General features: G+C 48.5%; 1 protein-coding gene across 15 annotated transcripts in view; it reads left to right on the top strand.

Annotated features, from left to right (window-relative positions):
* The window catches only part of ttn.2 (titin, tandem duplicate 2), a 180,307-nt gene that overhangs the window by 40,878 nt on the left and 117,958 nt on the right, over positions 1 to 21,471 (top strand). For 12 of the 15 annotated variants that reach the window (XM_083907402.1, XM_083907400.1, XM_083907398.1 and 9 more), the window contains 39 exons: positions 143 to 424; positions 521 to 799; positions 871 to 1,152; positions 1,241 to 1,519; positions 2,430 to 2,717; positions 2,813 to 3,091; positions 3,186 to 3,467; positions 4,207 to 4,485; positions 4,579 to 4,857; positions 5,494 to 5,772; positions 5,862 to 6,149; positions 6,244 to 6,522; positions 6,869 to 7,150; positions 7,229 to 7,507; positions 7,593 to 7,871; positions 7,963 to 8,241; positions 8,534 to 8,821; positions 8,917 to 9,195; positions 9,409 to 9,690; positions 10,751 to 11,029; positions 11,127 to 11,408; positions 11,509 to 11,787; positions 12,262 to 12,549; positions 13,052 to 13,330; positions 13,423 to 13,704; positions 13,831 to 14,109; positions 14,204 to 14,491; positions 14,591 to 14,878; positions 14,973 to 15,263; positions 15,363 to 15,650; positions 15,740 to 15,850; positions 16,277 to 16,562; positions 16,644 to 16,830; positions 16,915 to 16,998; positions 17,769 to 18,036; positions 19,542 to 19,802; positions 20,830 to 21,039; positions 21,148 to 21,225; positions 21,331 to 21,357. In XM_083907402.1, coding sequence (XP_083763528.1) covers positions 143 to 424; positions 521 to 799; positions 871 to 1,152; positions 1,241 to 1,519; positions 2,430 to 2,717; positions 2,813 to 3,091; positions 3,186 to 3,467; positions 4,207 to 4,485; positions 4,579 to 4,857; positions 5,494 to 5,772; positions 5,862 to 6,149; positions 6,244 to 6,522; positions 6,869 to 7,150; positions 7,229 to 7,507; positions 7,593 to 7,871; positions 7,963 to 8,241; positions 8,534 to 8,821; positions 8,917 to 9,195; positions 9,409 to 9,690; positions 10,751 to 11,029; positions 11,127 to 11,408; positions 11,509 to 11,787; positions 12,262 to 12,549; positions 13,052 to 13,330; positions 13,423 to 13,704; positions 13,831 to 14,109; positions 14,204 to 14,491; positions 14,591 to 14,878; positions 14,973 to 15,263; positions 15,363 to 15,650; positions 15,740 to 15,850; positions 16,277 to 16,562; positions 16,644 to 16,830; positions 16,915 to 16,998; positions 17,769 to 18,036; positions 19,542 to 19,802; positions 20,830 to 21,039; positions 21,148 to 21,225; positions 21,331 to 21,357 — 9,978 coding nt within the window. The remainder of the gene's footprint in view (positions 1 to 142; positions 425 to 520; positions 800 to 870; positions 1,153 to 1,240; positions 1,520 to 2,429; positions 2,718 to 2,812; positions 3,092 to 3,185; positions 3,468 to 4,206; positions 4,486 to 4,578; positions 4,858 to 5,493; positions 5,773 to 5,861; positions 6,150 to 6,243; positions 6,523 to 6,868; positions 7,151 to 7,228; positions 7,508 to 7,592; positions 7,872 to 7,962; positions 8,242 to 8,533; positions 8,822 to 8,916; positions 9,196 to 9,408; positions 9,691 to 10,750; positions 11,030 to 11,126; positions 11,409 to 11,508; positions 11,788 to 12,261; positions 12,550 to 13,051; positions 13,331 to 13,422; positions 13,705 to 13,830; positions 14,110 to 14,203; positions 14,492 to 14,590; positions 14,879 to 14,972; positions 15,264 to 15,362; positions 15,651 to 15,739; positions 15,851 to 16,276; positions 16,563 to 16,643; positions 16,831 to 16,914; positions 16,999 to 17,768; positions 18,037 to 19,541; positions 19,803 to 20,829; positions 21,040 to 21,147; positions 21,226 to 21,330; positions 21,358 to 21,471) is intronic. The other 3 variants (XM_083907401.1, XM_083907390.1, XM_083907394.1) reach the window with 3 other exon arrangements.

The raw sequence follows: 21,471 nt of genomic DNA, 5'->3' as shown, positions 1-21,471 counted from the left end.
TGCGGGTGGTTATTGCTGACCCCTGCAGGCTGATACTAACACTGTGCACTTGTTGTCCTGTTGTCTTTGTTTTTACTGTGATTTTCAATTGACAATGTTTTGAAAATCTTGGTGTTTTGTCAACTAAAAAAACTCCTTTCAGAGCCGCCTACTTTTGTCAAGAAAATGGAATCTAAGTTTACGTGGAAACAGGGTATCGCCGCTCGGCTTCAGTGCTCGGTTAAAGGATCGCCCGAGCTTCACATCCACTGGTTCTGGAACGAGCGAGAGCTCAGTGACGGAGACAAATATAAAATCTCTTTAAAGAATGGCGTCGCCATTTTAGAGATAACAAACGTTCTGGTCACAGACAGTGGCAGTTACACCTGTGAGGTGTCGAACAATGCCGGCAGCGAGAGCTGCAACACCCTGGTATCTGTCAAAGGTTTGTTCAATCTTGCATTTCCTTGTTCACTCACTGTTCCGTGCAGAAAAAACATTTGCTGTTAACTCCTGCTGTACTTACTCCTTTGACTCTCAGAGCCGCCTTCCGTTAGAAAAGAGCTGCAGACGCTCGAGGCGGTGAAGGGAGCTCCGGCTCAGCTGGAGTGCGAGGTCACGGGAACGGCTCCGTTTGAAATCACCTGGTTGAAAAATAGGAAAACCATCAGCGGCGATCAGAAGCATAAAATCGTTTCACAGGATTCAATTTCGAGGCTTGAAATCCAGACATTTGAGAGCGCAGATATCGGAGATTATCAGTGCGTCATCTCCAATGATGTGGGCAAAGTCACCACTAAGGCTGTAGCTAAACTTAAAGGTTAGTAAATCTGGGGTTTGATAAAACGTGTCTTTGATCGAGGTCCAGTTTTAACCCGTGATGTTTTGCAGAGCCTCCGATCTTCTTGAAAAGAGTTGAGAGTGCGACCGCAGTGTTGGGAAATGCCCTCAAACTCCAGGGCACGGTTAAGGGCTCGGCCCCCATCGCCGTCAAATGGACGAAAGACTCTGAAATACTGAGAGACGACGATCCGAACATCAAGACCGTGTTTGAGAATAACGTCGTGAGTTTGACCATAACCACGGTCGCCATCGCCCACGGTGGCAAGTACACGTGTCAGGCCGAGAACGAGGCCGGGCAACAGAAGTGCGAAGCCACCCTGACTGTGCAAGGTCAGACCACGTCAGGCGCGCGGTAGATTCTGAAGCTCCGATTATATTCTTTGTTCTCTCAATAACAAACGAGTTTGTTTTGTCCCAGAGCCGGCCAGAATCGTAGAACCCGCAGAGTCCATTAGCGTGACCGCGGGGGATTCGGCCACGCTGGAGTGCAAGGTCTCCGGAAGCCCTGAGCTGAAAGTGAAGTGGCTCAAAGACGGCAAAGAGATGACCAGTGGGCGGAAATATAAGATGACGCTGAAGGACAACGTCGCCACCATGAAGATCCTCGTGGCCGAGAAAGGAGACACTTCGGAGTACAAGATGGAAGTGTCCAATAAAGTCGGGAAAGATCAGTGCAACTGTTCAGTCACCGTCTTAGGTCAGGACATCAGTCTGCTCTGAAAACAAACCCTGCTCTTCATACGTTAACGAGGGTTTGAGGTGTGGTTGTACGAGGTATTCTTACACTGAAGTGATGAACTTAACCACTTCTTCCTTGACCCTCTTTTTGGAGTCCCTGCTCGAAAATGACATGCCCAAACTAAATAGAGTAAACCTCTGCAGTTACAAGCTCTATGTGGATTATCTTGGTATCAAACTACAGATAACACGTGAGATTCCACCAGAGGTGTAAGTTTCACTGTCGATGCCACTGTATCAGAGTAAATGTACATGGAACACAGCATAACTGAAGGATTTTTTTTTTTCTCTCGCCTAAAAAAATATTGCATTTTAAAGCATATATCACCTTTAAAATATGCAGTAGGAGCTTAAAAACACATGGAGGTCATGTAACAATATGTGGACATGAGCTGTGCAAAGTCTGATGCTGCTGAAATGAAGCAGAGTGAAATTACAGAGGTTTTAGTAAAGAGATGTCTGGGCGTTCTCTCTGTTGGCACAGTTTGGCACCATCTGTGCCATTTGAGATTTCTTAGATACCAAATTATTAAAAACACATGTCACTATTGGTCTAAAAATAACTTGTTTAAAAAAAATAAAATAAAAAAAATAAGTAAGATAACTGACTGTAAATCGATGCTCCCTGTGCGGTGCGTAATAACAACTCTGTGACTCTGCAGCGTCTTCAGTTACGCAGCGACATAGTTCTGGCTTACCTTGGTCAATTAGGGTGATTGACAGATCGTTTTCAACCTCTAAGAAGAAGAGGTTTATCTAACTCAGACTATGGCAGCAGCTGCAGTACCTCATTCAACCACACTTCAAAAACCTACAACTAAGGTTGTCAAAGAAACTGTATAAAACGGTTTGTAATGTCTTTCCTTCAGATCGGATTATGCCTCCGACGTTCACCAAGACCCTGAAAAGAGTCGACGGTAATTTCGCTAACGACGTCACCATGGAGTGTAAAGTGTCCGGGTCTCAGCCCATGACCATCGTCTGGTTCAAAGACGATCAGGAGGTCACGCCCGGCTCTAAGATCCAGCCGGTGTTCAAAGACGGCTCTGCGACGCTGAAAATCACGCGTCTGGAAAAAGCCGACTCTGGAGTTTACAAATGCAGAGCCACCAACTCGGCGGGATTTAAGGAAACCAGCGGCACGCTCTATGTCAAAGGTCATCAACGCTCTTTATTCTCTGTGTGTGTGTGTGTGTGTGTGCAATCCTTGAACGAGATCATGCTAACATGAACTTCTGTTCACGGCCTCCAGAGCCCCCGGTGTTCACTGCGACACCAGACAACCAGGAAGTTATACCGGGCACCACCGTGTCCCTCAGAGCTGCCTTCACTGGAACAGCTCCTCTGGCCGTGAAGTGGTTCAGAGAGGATAAGGAGCTCGTGAGTGGAGGCACATGTTTCATAAAGAAAGATTCCACCTCCAGCTCTTTGGAGCTCAACTCTGTGAAACCCAGCGATTCCGATAAATACACGTGTCAAGTGTCCAACGACGCCGGGAAGGTGGACTGCACCGCCGTCCTCTTCGTCAAAGGTGCCGTCTTTAACGTCGCCCCCGACTTGGAAAACGTTTACTAACGTGATTTTTTTTCCCGTCCTGTAACGAGTGTTTTGACCTCTTCTCTCAGAACCTCCCGCGTTTGTGACCAAGCTCGAGACGACCAAGCTGGTCACCAGCGGCGACACCTGCAGGCTGGAGTGCAAAGCGACGGGCAGCCCCGTTATCGCGTTCAAGTGGTTCAAAGACGAGATGGAGATCGGCTCCGGCCCTAAGTACGCGATGGCCGCGACGGACTCGGCGGCGTCCGTGGAAATGCTCCGTTGTACCGTAGAGGACAGCGGCGAGTATTTGTGCGTGGCGTCCAGCGAGGCCGGCAGTGACCGCTGCAGCAGCACGGTCACGGTCAAAGGTCGGTTTTTACTCCAAAACTTTAGCTTTTCCTCAGTTCAAATGACGGATGAGTCAATCGCAGAATTCTTTATCCACAATTTCCCGAAATGTACGTCATCTTAACTGAAGAAGCGTTCAGAAAAAGCACGTAGGGCCAATTCCAATTCCTATCTTAACCCTCAAGCTCAACCCTTAATCTTAACTGGCCTCAAAACCACCAAGTGTTGAGGGTTATTTTGTCACTAAGAAATGGGAGACCCCTTAAATGCAGATACGTCTTCAGACTGTAGGGGGCAGAATAACGGCAAAGCTGCGTCCAGTCTGTCAACTCCAAAAAAGAAGAAGAAGAAGAACAGATTTACGTCAGGATTATTTATTACGATCCGTTTGTCGGTCAAGTTTTTATATATGTCGGTTTTATATCTCTATTAACAAAGAAAATACTTCATTTGTATCGTACTCATTTCGCTGCTTTCGGCGCCATCTTTGTTATGTGAAAACACGCAATGCATTCTGGGTAGCCCTTGCTCCCAAGGATGGTCTCGGAAAATCTCAATATTGAGGGCGATACAGCCCTTAAACTTGCCCCTCAACTTAATTTTTCTGAGAATCGGGACGGAACTTGGACTAGAGGGAGTGTGGATTTTTGAGAATGAGGGTTAAGCAAGGAATTGGAATTCCCCCGTAGACTCCAGTCAACTCTTTCTTTATTTCGCCGTTTCACCTTCATCACCCTCGTCTCTGCTGTTTCCTCCCAGAACCGCCGTTGTTTGTCCGTAGCTTGGAGCCCAAAGACGTGGTGAAAGGGTCCGAGCTGACGCTGGAAGCACAAGTGTCCGGCTCCGCCCCGTTCACCGTGTCCTTCTATAAAAACACAAAGCCCGTCAGGAACGACAAGAGACACAGGATCACGGTGAAAGACGAGCAGGTGGCGCTGCAGGTGCACTCGGTGGAGGCCGGCGACGTCGGCTCGTACCAGTGCGTCGTCGAGAACGAAGTGGGCAGGGCTTCCTGCGACAGTCAGGTTACGCTCAAAGGTCGGTTTGGATTCGTGGAGGGCGAACCGTACGAGGCTAACGCAGAGGCTAACGCTTCATCAGTAACGTGAATCTGATTTTTCTTCCTCGCAGAACCGCCGTCATTTGTGCGAAAGCTGGAGAACCTCAGCTCGCTGGTGGGCGACGAGGTTTCTCTGACGTGCACCCTGAAGGGCTCCGAGCCCATGACCGTGACCTGGCTCAAAGACAACCATGAGCTCAAGGAGGCGGAGAACGTTCAGATTACGCACGAGAACCAAACGGCCGCGCTGCACATCAGCAACTTACAGAGCACGCACGGCGGCAAATACTCCTGCCAGGCTCAGAATCAGGCCGGCAGCCAAACGTGCTCCGCCGTGTTGACAGTTAAAGGTTTGTTTGAATACGATACGGTCTTTATCAAATCATAAAGTCACGCATTTCTACCAAACTTTGGATTTAAGGTCCAATATGCAACGAGTGTGATGTTGACCGCTAACGCCTGTAAGCTAACACGGCGGTTCAAGCTGCTCACCCATGAAAACAGACTTGTAATTTTAGCTAGCTCCTGTCGCAGCTCTTCATCGCAGAAAAGACCAATTTTAACCCTGGTCTTATCTCTCGAGTTGTTTGACGCATTTTAGCCAAAGACGTAACTTTCTTTGAGAGTAAATCCAGAGATTAAAAGCCAGATTCTCTTCCTGGCCACTAGGAGTCCAATTACTGAATCAATGTGGTTTGATGGGGATTGGGTACCTTGCTTAGAAGTACCCTCGGCCCTCGACTGTCCAGGATTCAAACCGGCAATCCTCTGGTTACAAGCTAATTTCCCTATTTGACCAGTGGCCGTACTTTTCTGTATATTTGATGCATATTGGACCTTTGAACCTTTCATTGAATCATAGAAATCCAGATCCATCAAAACCATGGATTTCGATCACATGTTGAATTTTATGACGTTGATAAAGACCAAACTCCTCAAGGTTTGCCCCCGAGATTATTCGCTAATGGTTTCATTTGACGTCTCAGAGCCAGCTAAGGTCACAGAGGAGCCCAAGTCCATCAGTGTGACTCAGGGGGATCCGGCCACGCTGGAGGCCAGGTTCTCTGGCACCAAACCCCTGAAAGCCAAATGGCTGAAGGCGGGAAAGGAGATCGCGTCAGGCCTGAGATATAAAGTCCAGAGCACGGACACCAGCTCCGTGCTCAAGATTAACAAAACGGACAAAGGCGACGGCGGCGAATACGTCTTTGAAGTTTCAAACGACGTCGGCAGAGGTTCTAGCGAGGCCTCGCTCACCATCCTCGGTCAGTTCTCGTCGTCTGCATCGTAGAATATATAGTTTGCTTTGAACGTTGTTTTACGACTTTTCCCCCCCCTCTTCTACCAACGTCAGATCAAATCATTCCGCCTTCGTTCACGAGAAAACTGAAGCGAACGGAAGGAATCAAAGGTTCCTTCGCTCACCTGGAGTGCCTCGTCTCTGGCTCGCTGCCCATAACCATACAGTGGTACAAAGACGAGAAAGAGGTCCAGACCGACGACAAACGCAAATGCACCTTCTTTGAGAACGTGGCTTTTCTGGAAATCTCCGATCTGGACGGCAAAGACGGCGGCAGCTACACCTGCATCGCCAAAAACAAGGCGGGGACGGTGCAGTGCTCGGCCATTCTGTTCGTTAAAGGTTTGAGTCCAGTTTATTTTTGTAGAGTTAGAAAGTGGACTGGTCTGCAGCCGGTGCAGCTTTCACAGGCTTTTGGTTTGTCTTTCTTTTTCAGAACCACCGTTTATTCTTGAAAAACCCGAATCCATGAACGTTCTGCCTGGATCGAAGGTCCAGTTTAACGTCCTGGTCTCTGGCACGCCGCCGCTGACCATCAAATGGTTCAAAAACCAGAAAGAGATCGTGTCCAGCACCGACTGCTCGGTGGTCAAAGACAACACGTCCAGCTCGCTGCAGCTCTTCTTTGCCAAAACCACAGATTCTGGAGACTACGTCTGCGAAATACACAACGACGTGGGCTCCACTTCCTGTCAGACGACGCTCTTCGTCAAAGGTTTTTGAGGAGTTGATTTGTTTGTTTCCATCCATCTGCTCTCGTATCTGCCGTCGTCAGGATCTTTATTCAAACTCAAAATTAAAACTCAGGATCTTTCCACCTTTAAAAGGCTCCGCCCACATTTACTTTAGACTCCCGTTGGTTTTTTTACGGTTGTTTTGGATGTTTGGTAGATCAGCCACCAGGAGGCGCCCTCTATCTCGAAACAGCAAATACAAACTCGTCAATTATGGGTTATTTTATCTTCAGAAAAAACGACTTTTGGATGGAAACAAACTGCGCAGATAAAAAGTTTCCCTCTCGTCTCGTGGTCAAATCTGAGCTTGTTCATTTCATTCCTCAGAACCTCCGAAGTTCACGCGAACTCCGGCCCGTTTGTCCGTGGTCCGTCCCGGTCAGAGCAAAGTGTTTGAGTGTCACGTGACCGGAACACCCGAGATTGACATCTACTGGTTTAAAGAAGGCTCAGAGATCGTAAACAGCGATCGCCATAAGGTGGCGTTTGTTAGCTCCGTGGCTACGCTGGAGCTCTGTGGGCCCGACACCAAAGACAGCGGCATTTATTACTGCGAGGCTCGCAATGAAGCCGGCAGTGAGAGCTGCAGTATGGAGCTCAAGGTCAAAGGTCAGTGATCTACTCCGGGAGGCCACCGACGGGTTCGGCTTTGTGATTCGTCGTTAATCTGTTTTCTTTTTATCTCAGAACCTCCGTTATTTATCCGAGAGTTGGCTCCGGCCGACGTGGTTAAAGGCTCCAGTGCCGGTTTGGAGGCTCAGGTGTCTGGCACGGGTCCGTTTGAAATAACATGGCACAAAGACGCTAAAGAGCTCAAACCCAGTGCTAAACACAGCTTCTCGCAGACGAGCGGAACTGTGGGCCTGGACGTGAACAAATGTGACAACGTTGACGTCGGTGAATATCAGTGTACCGTTGCTAACGAGGTGGGCAGCTGCACGTGTAAGGCGATGCTAAACCTCAAAGGTCAGTCTCATCAGAATCACAAAAACACGGTTTCTATCTTGTTGATCGACGTCGGCGTAAACATTTCACTGGGTTTCTCCATCAGAACCTCCCACGTTTACCAGGAAGCTGGAGAACACGGTCACTGTTCTGGGCAAAATGGCCGAGTTTCAGTGCGTTGTCCAGGGTTCTCCCACTCTCTCTGTGCAATGGCAAAAAGATGACCACTGGATTTTGGAGGATGCAAAGATTGAGAGAACGTTTGAGAACAACGTGGCCTCTCTCAGGATTCCTGCATGTGAGGTGACACACGGTGGAAAATACACCTGCCAGGTGGCAAACGAGGCCGGGCAGCAGAAATGCTTTGCTAGCCTCACAGTGCAAGGTACAACTGTTCATAACCATAACCAATGAAATCTCTCCCTAACCACGAAAAAGACTCTTTATGAACGTTTGACTTTGCTCTGCGTTCGTAGAACCTCCTCAGATCACTGAGAAACCCAAGGTGATAAAAGTCACGGCTGGAGATCCGGTCAGTCTTGAATGTAAGGTCACGGGTTCTCCCGAGCTCAAGGTCAAGTGGATGAAAGACGGCAAAGAGCTGCAGTCCATCAGGCAGCACAAGCTGATCTTTGAGAACAACACCAGCAGCTTAAAGGTTCAGTCTGCTCAGAGAGAGGACGAAGGAGAGTACGTCTTTGAGGTGGCAAACCACATCAGCAGCTGCACCTGCAGAGTCAAAGTGGTCGTACTAGGTTTGTGTGAAAGCTCATGAACTTCCTGTGGTACCAGTCGTCCTCGGAGGTCATAATTTACCCTGAGAACTCCAAAGATCTCTTTGTACGCAGATGATTTGTTACTATATCTTGACGAATTCTCAATTGGTTTCGATTCTCAACTCTAAACTATAGACTTGGCTAACAATGCCAACATGAACTTGTTGACTTACCTCAGGTGTCCAAATTATGACTTCCGTGGCGACTGAAATGCTCTCTCAGGGCCGTGTCGAACACAGTTTTCACCATGTCATTATTCCCCTGATAACAGAACAAGTCATTCCTCCGAGTTTCATCAAACCACTTGTAGACATGCAGGAGATTTTGGGCTCCTTTGTTCAAATCTGTTGCAAAATCTCCGGTTCCCTCCCCATCGGTGTGGAGTGGCAAAAAGACGGAGGCAAAATCTCTAGTGGTGTAAAACACAAACTCATCCAGCAGGACAACGCTGTGTTTATTGAGATCGAGCACCTCGAGGTGTCCGACGCAGGAGCCTACTCTTGCAAACTGACCAATCCCGCGGGGACTTGTCAATGCAGTGGATCCCTGATGGTCAAAGGTCAGACGGTCTCTTAAGTGTGACTGACTCAGGTAAACCCTAAACAAACACAGGTGAGTTGTTCTTTAACCTGGTTCCGTTCTTGTTCTCTTCAGAACCTCCAAGTTTTGTGACCGTGCCCGAGTCACAGGTGGCTCTGCCCAACGCCACCGTTCGGTACAAAAGCTCATTTAACGGAACCCCACCGTTCATGGTGAAATGGTTCAAGGACAACACGGAGCTCATGACCGGGCCCACTTGTTTCACGGGGCTCGAGGGGCAGTCGTGCTTCTTAGAGCTCTATTCAGTGGGCGTCACCAACAGTGGAGTTTACTCTTGCCAAGTCAGCAATGACGCTGGCTCTGTACGCTGCAGTGCAGACTTGACGGTCAAAGGTTTGACATTTTGTCTTTTAACGTCACTCTTGTTTGTGTCGCTGTTCAAAGCTGTTGTCTCTCTGTGATGTATCTGTGTTTTCTTTCTCTGCCTCTGCTGCTGCTAACTCCTACGCTTTATTCCACGTGCTCCGCCTCTTCATAACCTGTCTGTTTGTGGCGTCTACTTCCTAGCTTCCCGTTGGCTAACGCGTCTGTGTTTTGGCTTTCCAGAACCACCCGAGTTTGTGCTGAAACTCCCTGCCACTAAGTTTGTGAAGCAGGGAGCTGCGCTCCGTCTGGAGTGTAAAGTCAGTGGCACGGCTCCTCTGAAAGTGACCTGGTACAAACAGGATACCAAGGTCACGGACGAGGGCAACTACAGGACGTCCTTTGTTGACTCAGTAGCAGTCCTGGAACTGCTCTCCGCCAGCTTTGATGATGATGGAGTTTTCACCTGTGAAGCTCAGAATGATGCTGGCAGCGTGAGCTGCAGCAGCACACTTTCTGTCAAAGGTTAGCTTCTCCTTGATTTCATCATTCCATCATGTTTGGTCTTTGAAGCGCTGGCTTCTCAGTGTGTGGTTGAGGTTCTGGTTCTGCTTAAAGCTGGTGTCCGTAACATTTCTTTTAAAAGGCGAGTATCTTAACATGCTCAAACTGATTCCTTAACATATTAACAGCTCCACTTACTTTGTATGCAAAACAAAAACTGACTTTAAAAAACTGACTTTACCATCATCCTTCAACGACTTCATCTCATCAGTAGTAAACTTAACAAGTCCCATAACTCATTAATCCTAAATCTAATTCCATCTACTACTTCTCCACCATTCTTTTCCAACAAACAGCTTCTTCCCAAACAAAAACCCTGTTGTTCCAACAACTGCCCACAACTTCACCACGTTAGAAAATCATACAACCATCCATTTAACTGTTAGTACCAACGAACACTAGGTAGAAATACATTGCCCTTCCACATCTGGTTGTTGTGGGAATTCTCTGCTGCTGGTGAAGATCTTCACAGGAGTGAATCCTAGCTGGAGAAAGACCCAGAGCAAAGTGAGCCCTCCACATTTATACCTGAGCAACTCCCCTTTTGTAATCCTCCAATAGACAAAGTGTCTGCCATTCAAGGCGGTGTTTTCCCAGGACCTGGTAGTCTGTACTGGGCAGGTATAGGGTGAGAAATTGAATTTACCATTACCCTACCATTAGGAAAAACCTCCGGCAGAGCCAAAGATTAATCCCTCTTCCAGGACAATCACAGGTTTGGCAGATTACCGATAACATCAAATTTACAAAGAGTAGAAACGTATAAATCACAGAAATGTAGAACAGTTCCAAACATCTTTCACAACAAGTCCACGACTGTAGGTCAAGGTACCGCCGCCATTTTAGCTCCACTTCCAACAACTGCCAACAAAACTTAATTTGACGTCGTCAAACTCTCCATCGTACATTTGGTCCTTTGGTCACTGAACTGTGACAGTGTTACGGGTCTCAGCTTTAAGACTTTACCATGGCGTCCTCTCCACGTGTTCCGTCATTAACAGTCGTCCCGATCTCTTTGTAGAGCCCCCGTCGTTTGTCAAAGTGCCTCAGCCTGTTGAGGCGCTGAAGGGCAAGGACGCGAGTCTGTACTGCGAGATGAGCGGTACGGCTCCGTTCCAGATCACCTGGTTTAAAGACAAGAAGCCGTTGATGGAGAGCAGGAAGTATAAGATGGTGAGCGAGGGCAGCTCGGCGACGCTGCACGTCATTGGGATAGAAGCTTTGGACGCCGGCGAGTACGAGTGCAAGGCGTCAAACAGTGTAGGAAGTGACGCCTGCCAGACGCCGGTTAAACTCAGAGGTCAGTAGTAGAAATTGCGCTAGTTTCAAATGAAAATCATTAGTATGAGATTTTCTTTTGCCAACCCTGCTGAATTTGCGCTTTCTCCTCTCTTCAGAGCCACCGTCGTTTGTGAAGAAACTGTCAAACGCGACAGTGATACTGGGAGAGGAAGTGACCCTAGTGGCCACTGTTAAAGGCTCTGAACCCATTACTGTGTCCTGGGTTCAAGACAAGGATCACATTCTCAGGGACGGTGACAACTGGAAAATCACCTTTGAGAACAACCAGGTCGCTCTTAAGGTCTTTAAGGCCGACGCAACCACGGCGGGCAAATACACGTGCCAACTCAGAAACGATGCCGGGAGCGTGGAGTGTTTCGCTAACGTGACTGTTCTAGGTTCGTAAAAAAATAAATAATTCTCTCTTTCTCTTGCCGCCGTTGCCGCCTGCATGTGTGAGTAAAAACAATGTTCTGCTCCGTCTCTGTTTTGTTCCAGAACCGGCAAAGATCATAGACAAGCCGGATTCTCTGAGCGTGACGGCGGGCGACATCGCCGCCCTGGAGGTCAAAGTGTGCGGAACGCCGGAACTCGTGCCCAAGTGGTTCAAGGACGGCATGGAGCTCACCTCTGGAAGAAAGTACAAGATCTCGTTTTCCCGCATGATTTCCAGCCTGAACGTTCTCTCCGCGGAGAAAGTGGACTCTGGAGAGTACACCTTCCAGGTCATGAACGAGGTCGGGAAGGACCTGAGCAAAATCAACCTCACCGTCTTAGGTTGGTGTCTTCTCTGCACGTGGTTGGGTCATTAGTAGAAGTAGTAACAAAGACAGGTTTTCTAAATGATTTGATGATTCAGGTCTTAACCAGATTTCAGTTCAGAGCTTCTCCAGAGCTTGTTCAGAGGGAGAAGTTCCTCAGGACATTCTCCAGAGATTCTCCTGCCAGCTTCCAAAGTGAGCTCATGTGAAAATGCATGAATGTCCTGCCTTCTGAATCAAGCCAGGCTCCGCCCCCAGCATAGATCTTCTGAAGGTCCTTTGGTTGCAGTGCACATTCACTGAATCTCTTGCGATTGTCAAATGCAAACTCTTGAAAATATCTGGACCAAATGATGCTCACATTATTCTAGTTCAGGTCATTTTAGTCAAGAGACCAGATATTTAATGTGAGTTTGTCCATTTTAAACCTCATCCTGATATGTTCTCGTCACATTTGTCCTCCTATCACCTGCTTCCCCATCCACATCAGATAAGATCGTACCTCCGAGCTTCACCAGGAAGCTGAAGGACTGTAACACGGTCGTTAGCGAAGCCGGCGAGATGGAGTGCAAAGTCTCGGGCTCGCCGCCTTTCACCGTCTCGTGGTTCCACGACGGGGAGGAGATCCAGAGCGGCCCCAATTACGAGATTTCCTTCAGCGAGAACAGCTGCGCGCTCAAGGTGCCCACGCTGAAGCTGACGGACTCCGGGGTCTACAAATGCAGAGCTGCCAACAAGGCGGGATCCAGCGAAACCACGGCCGCCCTGGTGGTCAAAGGTCAGTGACGGATGGAGGTCGCTCGTGTGATTTAAATGTATGAATGTTTGGATATTTAGCTGCGATGATGATACGATACTGAACGAGTCAACAGGTCCATTTCAGCTCCTCCTCACAACTTAGACCAAGTCTGACGACATGGTATTAGTCCACTTAGAGCACCACCTAGTGGATGTAATTGGGTAACCAAGTCAAGGACGTCATACTAGGTCATTTGGAACATCTGGAACCTCCAATGGCATCTAAACAGAAGCTAGGATGAGTTAGGGTTTAGGGTTTTGCATTCGATCACTCCCTAACCCTAACCCAGACCAAGAAAGAATACTTATTTAAAAAAATACATGTCCTTGGTGTTGTTGTAACACATTAGTCCTTGGCGTGCAATGGAAACATCCACTTGTTGGATCCTTCATTGGTCTGAAATGGAAGGGGTAGGAGCTTTTAGAATGGTACAGCCGAGTCATGGCTCAGGGAGAATTCACGGTGTTTGATCTCCACCCAGAACCTCCATCGTTCGTGGTGCCACCGCAGCCCGTGGACGCCATGCCCGGCTCCAACGTGACTTTCTCGGCGATGGTGAAAGGCAGCTCGCCTCTGAAGCTCAAGTGGTTCAGAGGAGCCAAGGAGATCGTGGCGGGACGCGACTGCGTCTTCGCCCTAAAGGAGAACCAGGTCACGCTGGAGCTCTTCAACGTGGACAGATCTCACGCCGGAGAGTACACGTGTCAGATCAGCAACGATGCAGGGAAGGAAAGTTGTCCTGTTCTTCTCACTGTCAAAGGTCAGTTTTTTAAATTAGCTGTGACACACACACACATACCTACTGAGTAATATGTCGATCTAACTGGACGTTGTGTTTGATGCGTCCCTCAGAACCTGCTGCCTTCTCCAAGAAGCTGAAGGACGTCTCGGTGGAGAAAGGGAAACCGTTGACTCTGGAGTGCACGTACACGGGAACGCCAAAGATCACCGTGAGCTGGTACAAGGACGGCCAGCAGATCTTTGCGTCTTATAAATACAACATCACCACGACCGAGAGCTCCTGCATCCTGGAGTGTCTCAGCACGGACGACAAGGAGGCCGCGGGACAATACAGCTGCCAGGTGTCCAACGACGCTGGACAGGACACGTGCAAGGCAGCCGTGTCCATCCTGGGTCAGTTCCACAAACTAAGCTAGGCTAATCACAACGGATGTCATAGAGATGCAGTAAAAGAGCTAAGCTAGGCTAACTTTGAAATACTTTAGATGTTTTGACATCTTACTGGTTTTGTCACCGCAGAGCCACCGTACTTCGTGGAGCCTCTGGAGCCCATGGAGGTGACCACCGGAGACGCCGTGTGCCTGAAGTGTCAGGTCGCAGGAACCCCTGAGATCAAAGTGTCCTGGTACAAAGGGGAAGGCAAAGTGCGCTCCAGCCCCACCTGCAGGCTGGAGTTCTCTAAAGGTGTCGCCTGCCTGAAGCTCAGCAAAGCCACAAAGGCCGACATCGGGGAGTACAGCTGCAAGGCGGAGAACCGCATTGGCTCCGCCTCGTCCACCGGCAAACTCAACGTGCTGGGTAAGAACGCCGAGTCTTTTCGATAAAGTACTTATACTGCACTGCAGTACTCGTGTAGTACTTCATTTCACGTTCCTGTCTCAATCCTCCGCAGAGGCCAAAACGCCTCCGACCTTCCCCAAGAAAATCACCAGCCTGCAGCAGACCGAGGGTCAGGCGGTCAGGTTCGAGTGCCGCGTCGCCGGCTCCTCGCCGATCGAGGTGTCGTGGATGAAAGACGGCGAGACGCTCAGAGACGGAGACGAGTTCTCCACGCTGTACGACGACAACACCGCCGTGCTGCAGATCGGCCGCGGCGAGATGAGGCACTCGGGCGAGTACACGTGCGTGGCCACCAACAGCGTGGGCTCGGCCTCCTGCAGAGCCAAGCTCACTCTACAAGGTGCGTGAAGTCCGTGTGTTTGAAGCAGATTTTCTCAACTTTCTTCATTCACATTAATTCTTCTAAACGTCTGTTTGTCGTCGTCGTCTTCTTCTGCAGAACCGCGGTACCCTCCGGTGTTTGACAGGAAGTTGTCGCCGCAGGACGTGACGGTGGGCGACAGCGTCGAGCTGGAATGTCACATGACCGGCTCCGCCCCCATCAAAGTCACGTGGTCCAAAGACCACAAAGACATCCGCTCGGGCGGGAATTATAAGATGACCTGTGTGGAGAACACGCCCCACCTGACCATCGTGAAGGCCGATAAAGCCGACACCGGCAGATATTTCTGCCACGCCTCTAACGACATGGGGAAGGACTCGTGTTCCTCTGACGTCACGGTCAAAGGTATTTTAACCGGGGCCACGCCCCCCCCCCCCCCACACACCGTTGAATCCTCAGCTTCCTCTTCTCACCGCTGCCCCCCCGTCTGCTTTTTCAGAGCGCAAAAACCCGCCGATGTTCACCAAGAAGCCGTCGGAGAACATCGAGGACACCGAGGGCAAACTGGTGAAGGTGGAGGGCCGACTGAGCGGCTCGCAGCCCATGTCCATCAGCTGGTTCAAGGACGACGCCGAGATCCTCGGCTCCGACAAGTACGACATCAGCTTCAAGAGCAACGTGGCCGTGCTGTGCATCAAGAGCTGCCGCCTGGACGACAGCGGCAGGTACACGTGCCACGCCTCCAACGAAGCTGGAAAAACGTCCTGCGACGTCACCGTGGGAATCTCAGGTGGGCGTCGACGAGGTGAAAATTCATCCACGGATGAAGATACAGTTTTTGATCCATGATGTTGTGCTTTGCCCCTCCCCCCCTCTTTCTCTTCTGCAGAAGCTAAGAAACCGCCGGTCTTCGACGTTCCGCTCAAACCGCTGACGGTGGACGAGGGCGAGAAGCTGAGCCTCAGGTGTCACGTCTGTGGCTCCGCCCCTCTGAAGATCCAGTGGATGAAAGACAGGAAGGACCTGACGTCGGCCGGCAGCACCAGGATCAGCTTCTCCGACGGTACCGCCTGCCTGGAGATTAGCCCCGCCTCCAGACACGACGCCGGCGATTATCTCTGCAAGGCCACCAACGACATGGGCAGCGAGTTCTGCAAAGCCAAAGTCACGGTGAAAGGTGAGGAAACGTCACGAGTCACTTTGAAGGTTCCCGGGTCTTCAGATCAGAGCAGTTTGTCAGTGATCGCATGATATTTGTGTTTACAGCGAAACCAGGAGCGGCTCCGCCTCCCGCCGAGGCTCCGGCAGCAGCTCCAGCCAAAAAACTGGACAACCTGTTCTTCATCGAGGAGCCAAAACCTGCACACGTCACTGAGAGTGAGACAACACACACAACTCACACATCACACCAGAGCCGTGCTATATGCGGCTGCATAGGGCCCCACAGCCACCAGGGGGCCCCCAAGCTGCAAGTTCAGACTCATATTTTATAATATTTTTGAGAATTAAAAGTACATGCTACATGCTTGTTATGCCACCTTGTTATGCTACCTTGTTATGCTACCTTATGCTACCTTGTTATGCTACCTTGTTATGCTACCTTGTTACCTGCTGCATCATCACAGGATATATGAAAAAGTTAGGAATCTTTACCTGGAGTTTGAAAAAATAGGGGCCCCCAAATAGTATCTCGCATAGGGCCCCCAAACAGCTAGAAACGGCCCTGCATCACACACTCACACCACATACACTTTACTCTGTAACGCTCTCACCTGAACCCTCCTCCACCTGTTCCTCCTCCAGAGGGAACCGCCACCTTCATCGCCAAAGTGGGCGGCGACCCCATCCCGAACGTGAAGTGGATGAAGGGGAAGTGGAGGCAGATCACGCACGGCGGCCGGATCTCCATCGAGCAGAAGGGTCAGGAGGCCAAGCTGGAGATCAGGGAGGTCACCAAGTCGGACTCGGGTCAGTACAGGTGCGTCGCCTCCAACAAGCACGGGGAGATCGAGTCCAGCGCCGACATGAACGTGGACGAAAAGAAAGGGGCGGCGCTTCTGGAGGGCGACCTGCGCGCCAAACTGAAGAAGTGAGTCCACCTGACGACGTTGATGCGAACGCTGACACAGTCACACGAGGTCCGATCCCTTAACTTTGCTTTCGTCCTCAGAACCCCATCGAAGCAGAAGAGTCCAAAGGAGGAGAAGGACATCGACATCGTCGAGCTGTTGAGGAACGTGGACCCCAAAGAGTACGAGAAGTACGCCCGCATGTACGGCATCACGGACTACCGCGGCCTGCTGCAGGCCATCGAGCAGCTGAAGAAGGAGAAAGCCGAAGAAAGTGGAGCGAGACCGGTAAAGTTCTTTCTGCGCGGTCTGAAACTCTCTGCTGTGTTTGTCTGCGGACGTTGTTCTCAACGAAAATGTTGTCGTCGACAGGAACTGGAACGTGGAGACAGAGAGTCGGACGAGGACATGGCCCGACTGGTGGCCGACCTGCAGAAGAGGATGGAGCGCACAGAGGTCAGGAGGCTTTTCTCTGAGGGCTTATGTGTATCTGCGTCATTACCTTGTTTACGAAGCCCTGAAGGTTCTAAACAAACAGTTCAGCCACTGCTGAGAACTTTGTGTTTTATTGTAATCTCGGGCTCAGCGAGATCTCTGAAAAAACCCGGTCCGGTTACGTAAACAGCGGTTCTCCTGAACAGCAACATCCTCCTGCTCCGGGCACTAGTCCGGGCACATCCGGTTGCGTACATTGAACCGCAGAAGAAGAATAACGTCCGTTGTGGAGGTGTTTCACGAGGGACAGTGTCTTCTGACTCTGGGTCTGACTCCGGGTCAAAGGTCGTCAAAGGGACTGCGGCGGGGAGTCGTGAAGAAGCTATTTTTAAACACTGTTAAAACAATGTTTTGATAATGAGGAGCAGTGCATCCACCGTTCCAGCGCTTCTGAGAGCGGCTGTGCTGATTATGTCACTTCCGGGTACTGGCCAATCACAAGACAGTCTGTCTTATGGGGGTGAGATTTATGTCTGAAATATCGCAGCTGGGGAACAGTGTCAGAAAAGAGGATTTTTACAGCAACTAGGAGGTTTTTGAGCATAAAAACAAGTTAATGTATGTAAGTAGACCTCCATGACTAACATATATGTGCAACAGGACCACTCTATGTGACCTTTAAACTTTGGCACCACAAACTTAGTGTAATACGCGTTCCGTACCTCGCCCTACAGCGTGAATCTGAAAGCTCTGCTGCATCCGTCGCTAACCGTCTTCGTTTGTTCCCGCAGCCCGTCACGGTGGTGAAGGACATCGCCGATCAGACCGTCTTCGCCGACAAGGACGTGACGTTTGAGTGCGAGGTCAAGATCAACTACCCGGAGATCACGCTGTCCTGGTACAAGGGCACGCAGAAGCTGGACACCAGCGACAAGTACGACATCAGCATCAGCGGCGACCGACACCTGCTCAAGATCAGGAAGTGCAAGTCGTCCGATCAGGGCAACTACCGGGTGGTCTGTGGGCCGCACATCTCCAGTGCCAAGCTCACCGTCATGGGTCAGTACCAAAACACGGTCACATGGTGGCGACAGTGGGTTTTAAACAGTGTGCGAAATACCCATTAATAATCGGGGGGGGGGGTCCCATCTCCCATTTGTTGCGCAATGCTGTTTCACCAGCCCAGGTGCCACCCTGCAGTATTGGCTATTTTCCCTGTCAGATGTGGGCTTGTGTGTCGGCCTTTTCCACAGCGACATTTGGAAAGCAATTCATTAAAACATTAAAAATACAAAATTACAAATACAGTTTTACATTTTAAAATTGACATTTTGTCTGGTTATAAGGGATAAGAAAGCATGCAAAGTGTATTATGTATGTAGATCATATGTAAAACTGAAATGACAAAGATCTTTAGGGAAAAAAACATGTTTTGCAATGACACTGTAACATGTTTAAACTCGGGCTGGACCATTATCGCAAAAAATATTCTATATATATATTTTTTTTTTAAATGTAGAGTTTCAAAGTCGAGATCTCGAGTTTCCAAAAAAATATGAATTTTTTTTTTCGAGTTTCCTAAAAATTAAGATTTTTTTTTTTCAACATTTTTTATTTTTCATATTTTTTTGGAAAATCGAGATCTCGACTTTCCAAAATAATATGTAATTTTTTTTTTTTTTTTTTTTTTTTTTAAATCTTAATTTTTAGGAAACTCGAGATCTCGACTTTCCCCCCAAAAAAAACAAACATTTTTTTTGAAAAAAAAAAATCATAATTTTTAGGAAACTCGAGATCTCGACTTTCCCAAAAAAAAAAGAAAAACATTTTTTTTGAAAAAAAAAAATCATAATTTTTAGGAAACTCGAGATCTCGACTTTCCAAAAAAATATGAAAAATAAAAAATTTTGAAAAAAAAAAATCATAATTTTTAGGAAGCTCGAGATCTCGACTTTCCAAAAAAAAAGAAAAACATTTTTTTTTGGAAAAAAAAAAAATCATAATTTTTAGGAAACTCGAGATCTCGACTTTCCAAAAAAATATGAAAAATAAAAAATTTTGAAAAAAAAAAAATCATAATTTTTAGGAAGCTCGAGATCTCTACTTTCCAAAAAAAAAAAAAATCATAATTTTTAGGAAACTCGAGATCTCGACTTTCCCAAAATATATGAAAAAAAAAATTCATATAATTTTTTTTTCACACGCCTGCTGCAGCTGCACGTAACACGGGTTGCATTCAAGGTGTTTTTCGAGCATAGGAATTTACATACACGCCGCACCGTGCGGCGCATTAATCGTTTTTCTCCGATATAATGTTCTTATGATCGTGAGAAGCCAAAATCAAAGTCATGAATTAAATTCAATTAATCGTCCAGCCCTAGTTTAGACCCCCCTCAAATTTTGCTTTTGAGGCTTTCAGGGGGTCTCGAGTGTTAATCAGGGGGGTCTAACCCCCCCAGACCCCCCTGTATTTCGCACAGTGGGTTTAAAACCCCACTGAGGATCGTCATCCGTGGAGCTGGTGAACTAACCGTTGTGTCCTTGTTGTTGTTGTTGTCTTCCAGAGGTGGAGGTTGAAAAGCACCTGGAGGAAACATCGGGTAAGGAAGGCCAGACGTCTGCTCTGTCTTGTCAGTTGTCCATCCCTAACGTAGAGGCTCAGTGGTTTAAAAACGGCCAGCGGTTAGAGATGAAGGGCAGGTACACGTCCGAGGTCAAACACAAGGTTCAGAAGCTCCTGATCAGAGACCTGAAGCAGGAAGACCAGGGCAGATACACCTGCAGGTACCAGCACCTGGAGTCCACGGCCGACCTCTGGGTGGAAGGTTTGTACCCCAGGGAACCTTCCTGCTACTTTCTAGACGTGGTGGATGTTCTACCTGCTCACTAACCTCTTTACGTGTCAACTCATCAAAGTCTCAAACTAACGTCGAAAGAGTTGGATTGATCCTCTTTTTTCCCGCTTCTTTCTTCTGGGATTTTTCCTCCTCTGTCTTAAAGGGATAGTTCGGAATTTTGGACGTAAGACCTATTTTCCAACTCAGCCGGTGTGATGGAGACGTCTGGAGACGTTTTTTCAAGAAATTTCATTCAGTTCTTCTGGTCGCCGAGTTCGCTGATGCTATGGCTAGCGCGAGTCAATGATACAAGTTAGCACGGCATTAAAAACACTCATACCGACTCCACAGTGCACCAGAGGCAAATCGATTGTAACGGCAGACTATTGATGTACATATCTGTGTTGATAGAATGTTTGAAATAAAACCAACCTTGCAATTTGAAGGATTTATGTCTCAGCAGCAGCAGCAGCGCGTCATACGGAATCAGTCCGCCGCTGCCGGAAGTATAGTGCTAAGAAAGTAGTCCCTCAAAAATCCATGCGATGCGACGTTAGTTTTGTTTCAAATATCGTTCTATCAACACAGATATGTACATCGATAGTCTGCACTCTGGTGCACTGTGGAGTCGGTATGAGTGTTTCTAATGCCATGCTAACTTGTATCATTGACTTGCGCTAGCCATAGCATCGGCGAACTCGGCAAACTAGAAGAACTGAATGAAATTTCTTGAAAAACGTCTCCAGACGTCTCCATCACACCGGCCGAGTTGGAAAATAGGTCTTACGTCCAAAATTCCGAACTATCCCTTTTTAACATCCTTCACTCGTGGATCGTCTCGTAGAAACGTCTCGTTTGTTGTCCTCTCACATCCTGTCTTCCCAACAATCCAAATTAACCGCCCCCCCAAAAACATCATCATCATTCCTAACCGTGTTGTCGGTTGAAAAGCTAGCAGTTGTGATGCCGGAAAAACGTACGTTTTTACCCCATTCACGTCTTTGTCTGTTTTTAGCCGAGCAAATTCATTTCACCAAACGCATCCACAATGTGGAAGTCAACGAGCGGCAGTCGGCCACCTTTGAGTGCGAGGTGTCCTTTGACAACGCTATCGTGTCGTGGTACAAAGACACCTGGGAACTGAAAGAAAGCACCAAGTACAGCTTCACGAGCGACGGCCGAAGACATTTCATGGTCATCCGAAACGTGACCGTGGAAGACGAAGGTGTGTAGATGCGCCGTCCAGAGGCCCAAAGGCAGAGACCTGTAGATTCTTTCTCTTCTGACTGTTTTTTTGTGTGTGTTAAACGTCTTCATTACTAATCCCATGTAGGCGTGTACTCAGTGATTGTGAGGTTGGAGCCCAGAGGAGAGGCTAAGAGCACAGCTGAGCTTTATTTGTCTGGCAAAGGTACAGTTCTTAGTCAGACGCCACCTTTTATGTTCTGCGCTGTTTCTGTGCTGTTTTTTTGCGTCGTTAACCTCTTTGTTCACTCTCTCCCTTTTGTCTCCACAGAGATCGAGTTAGCGATGGTGCCAATGGGTGAGTTTTCAGCTCAGACTTCCTGCAAAATCCTCTTGTTCTCTGGAAAGATTCCATTTTGTCAAACAATAAGATCAAAATCACCCGCAATCGGTTTATTGGAGGGAATTCAGG

The sequence above is a fragment of the Microchirus variegatus genome (genome assembly GCF_963457635.1).
Source record: "Microchirus variegatus genome assembly, chromosome: 20".
In the NCBI taxonomy this organism is placed as follows: Eukaryota; Metazoa; Chordata; class Actinopteri; order Pleuronectiformes; family Soleidae; genus Microchirus; species Microchirus variegatus.
The sequence above is the reverse complement of the archived record's forward strand: the minus strand, read 5'-3'. Positions and strand labels throughout refer to the sequence as shown.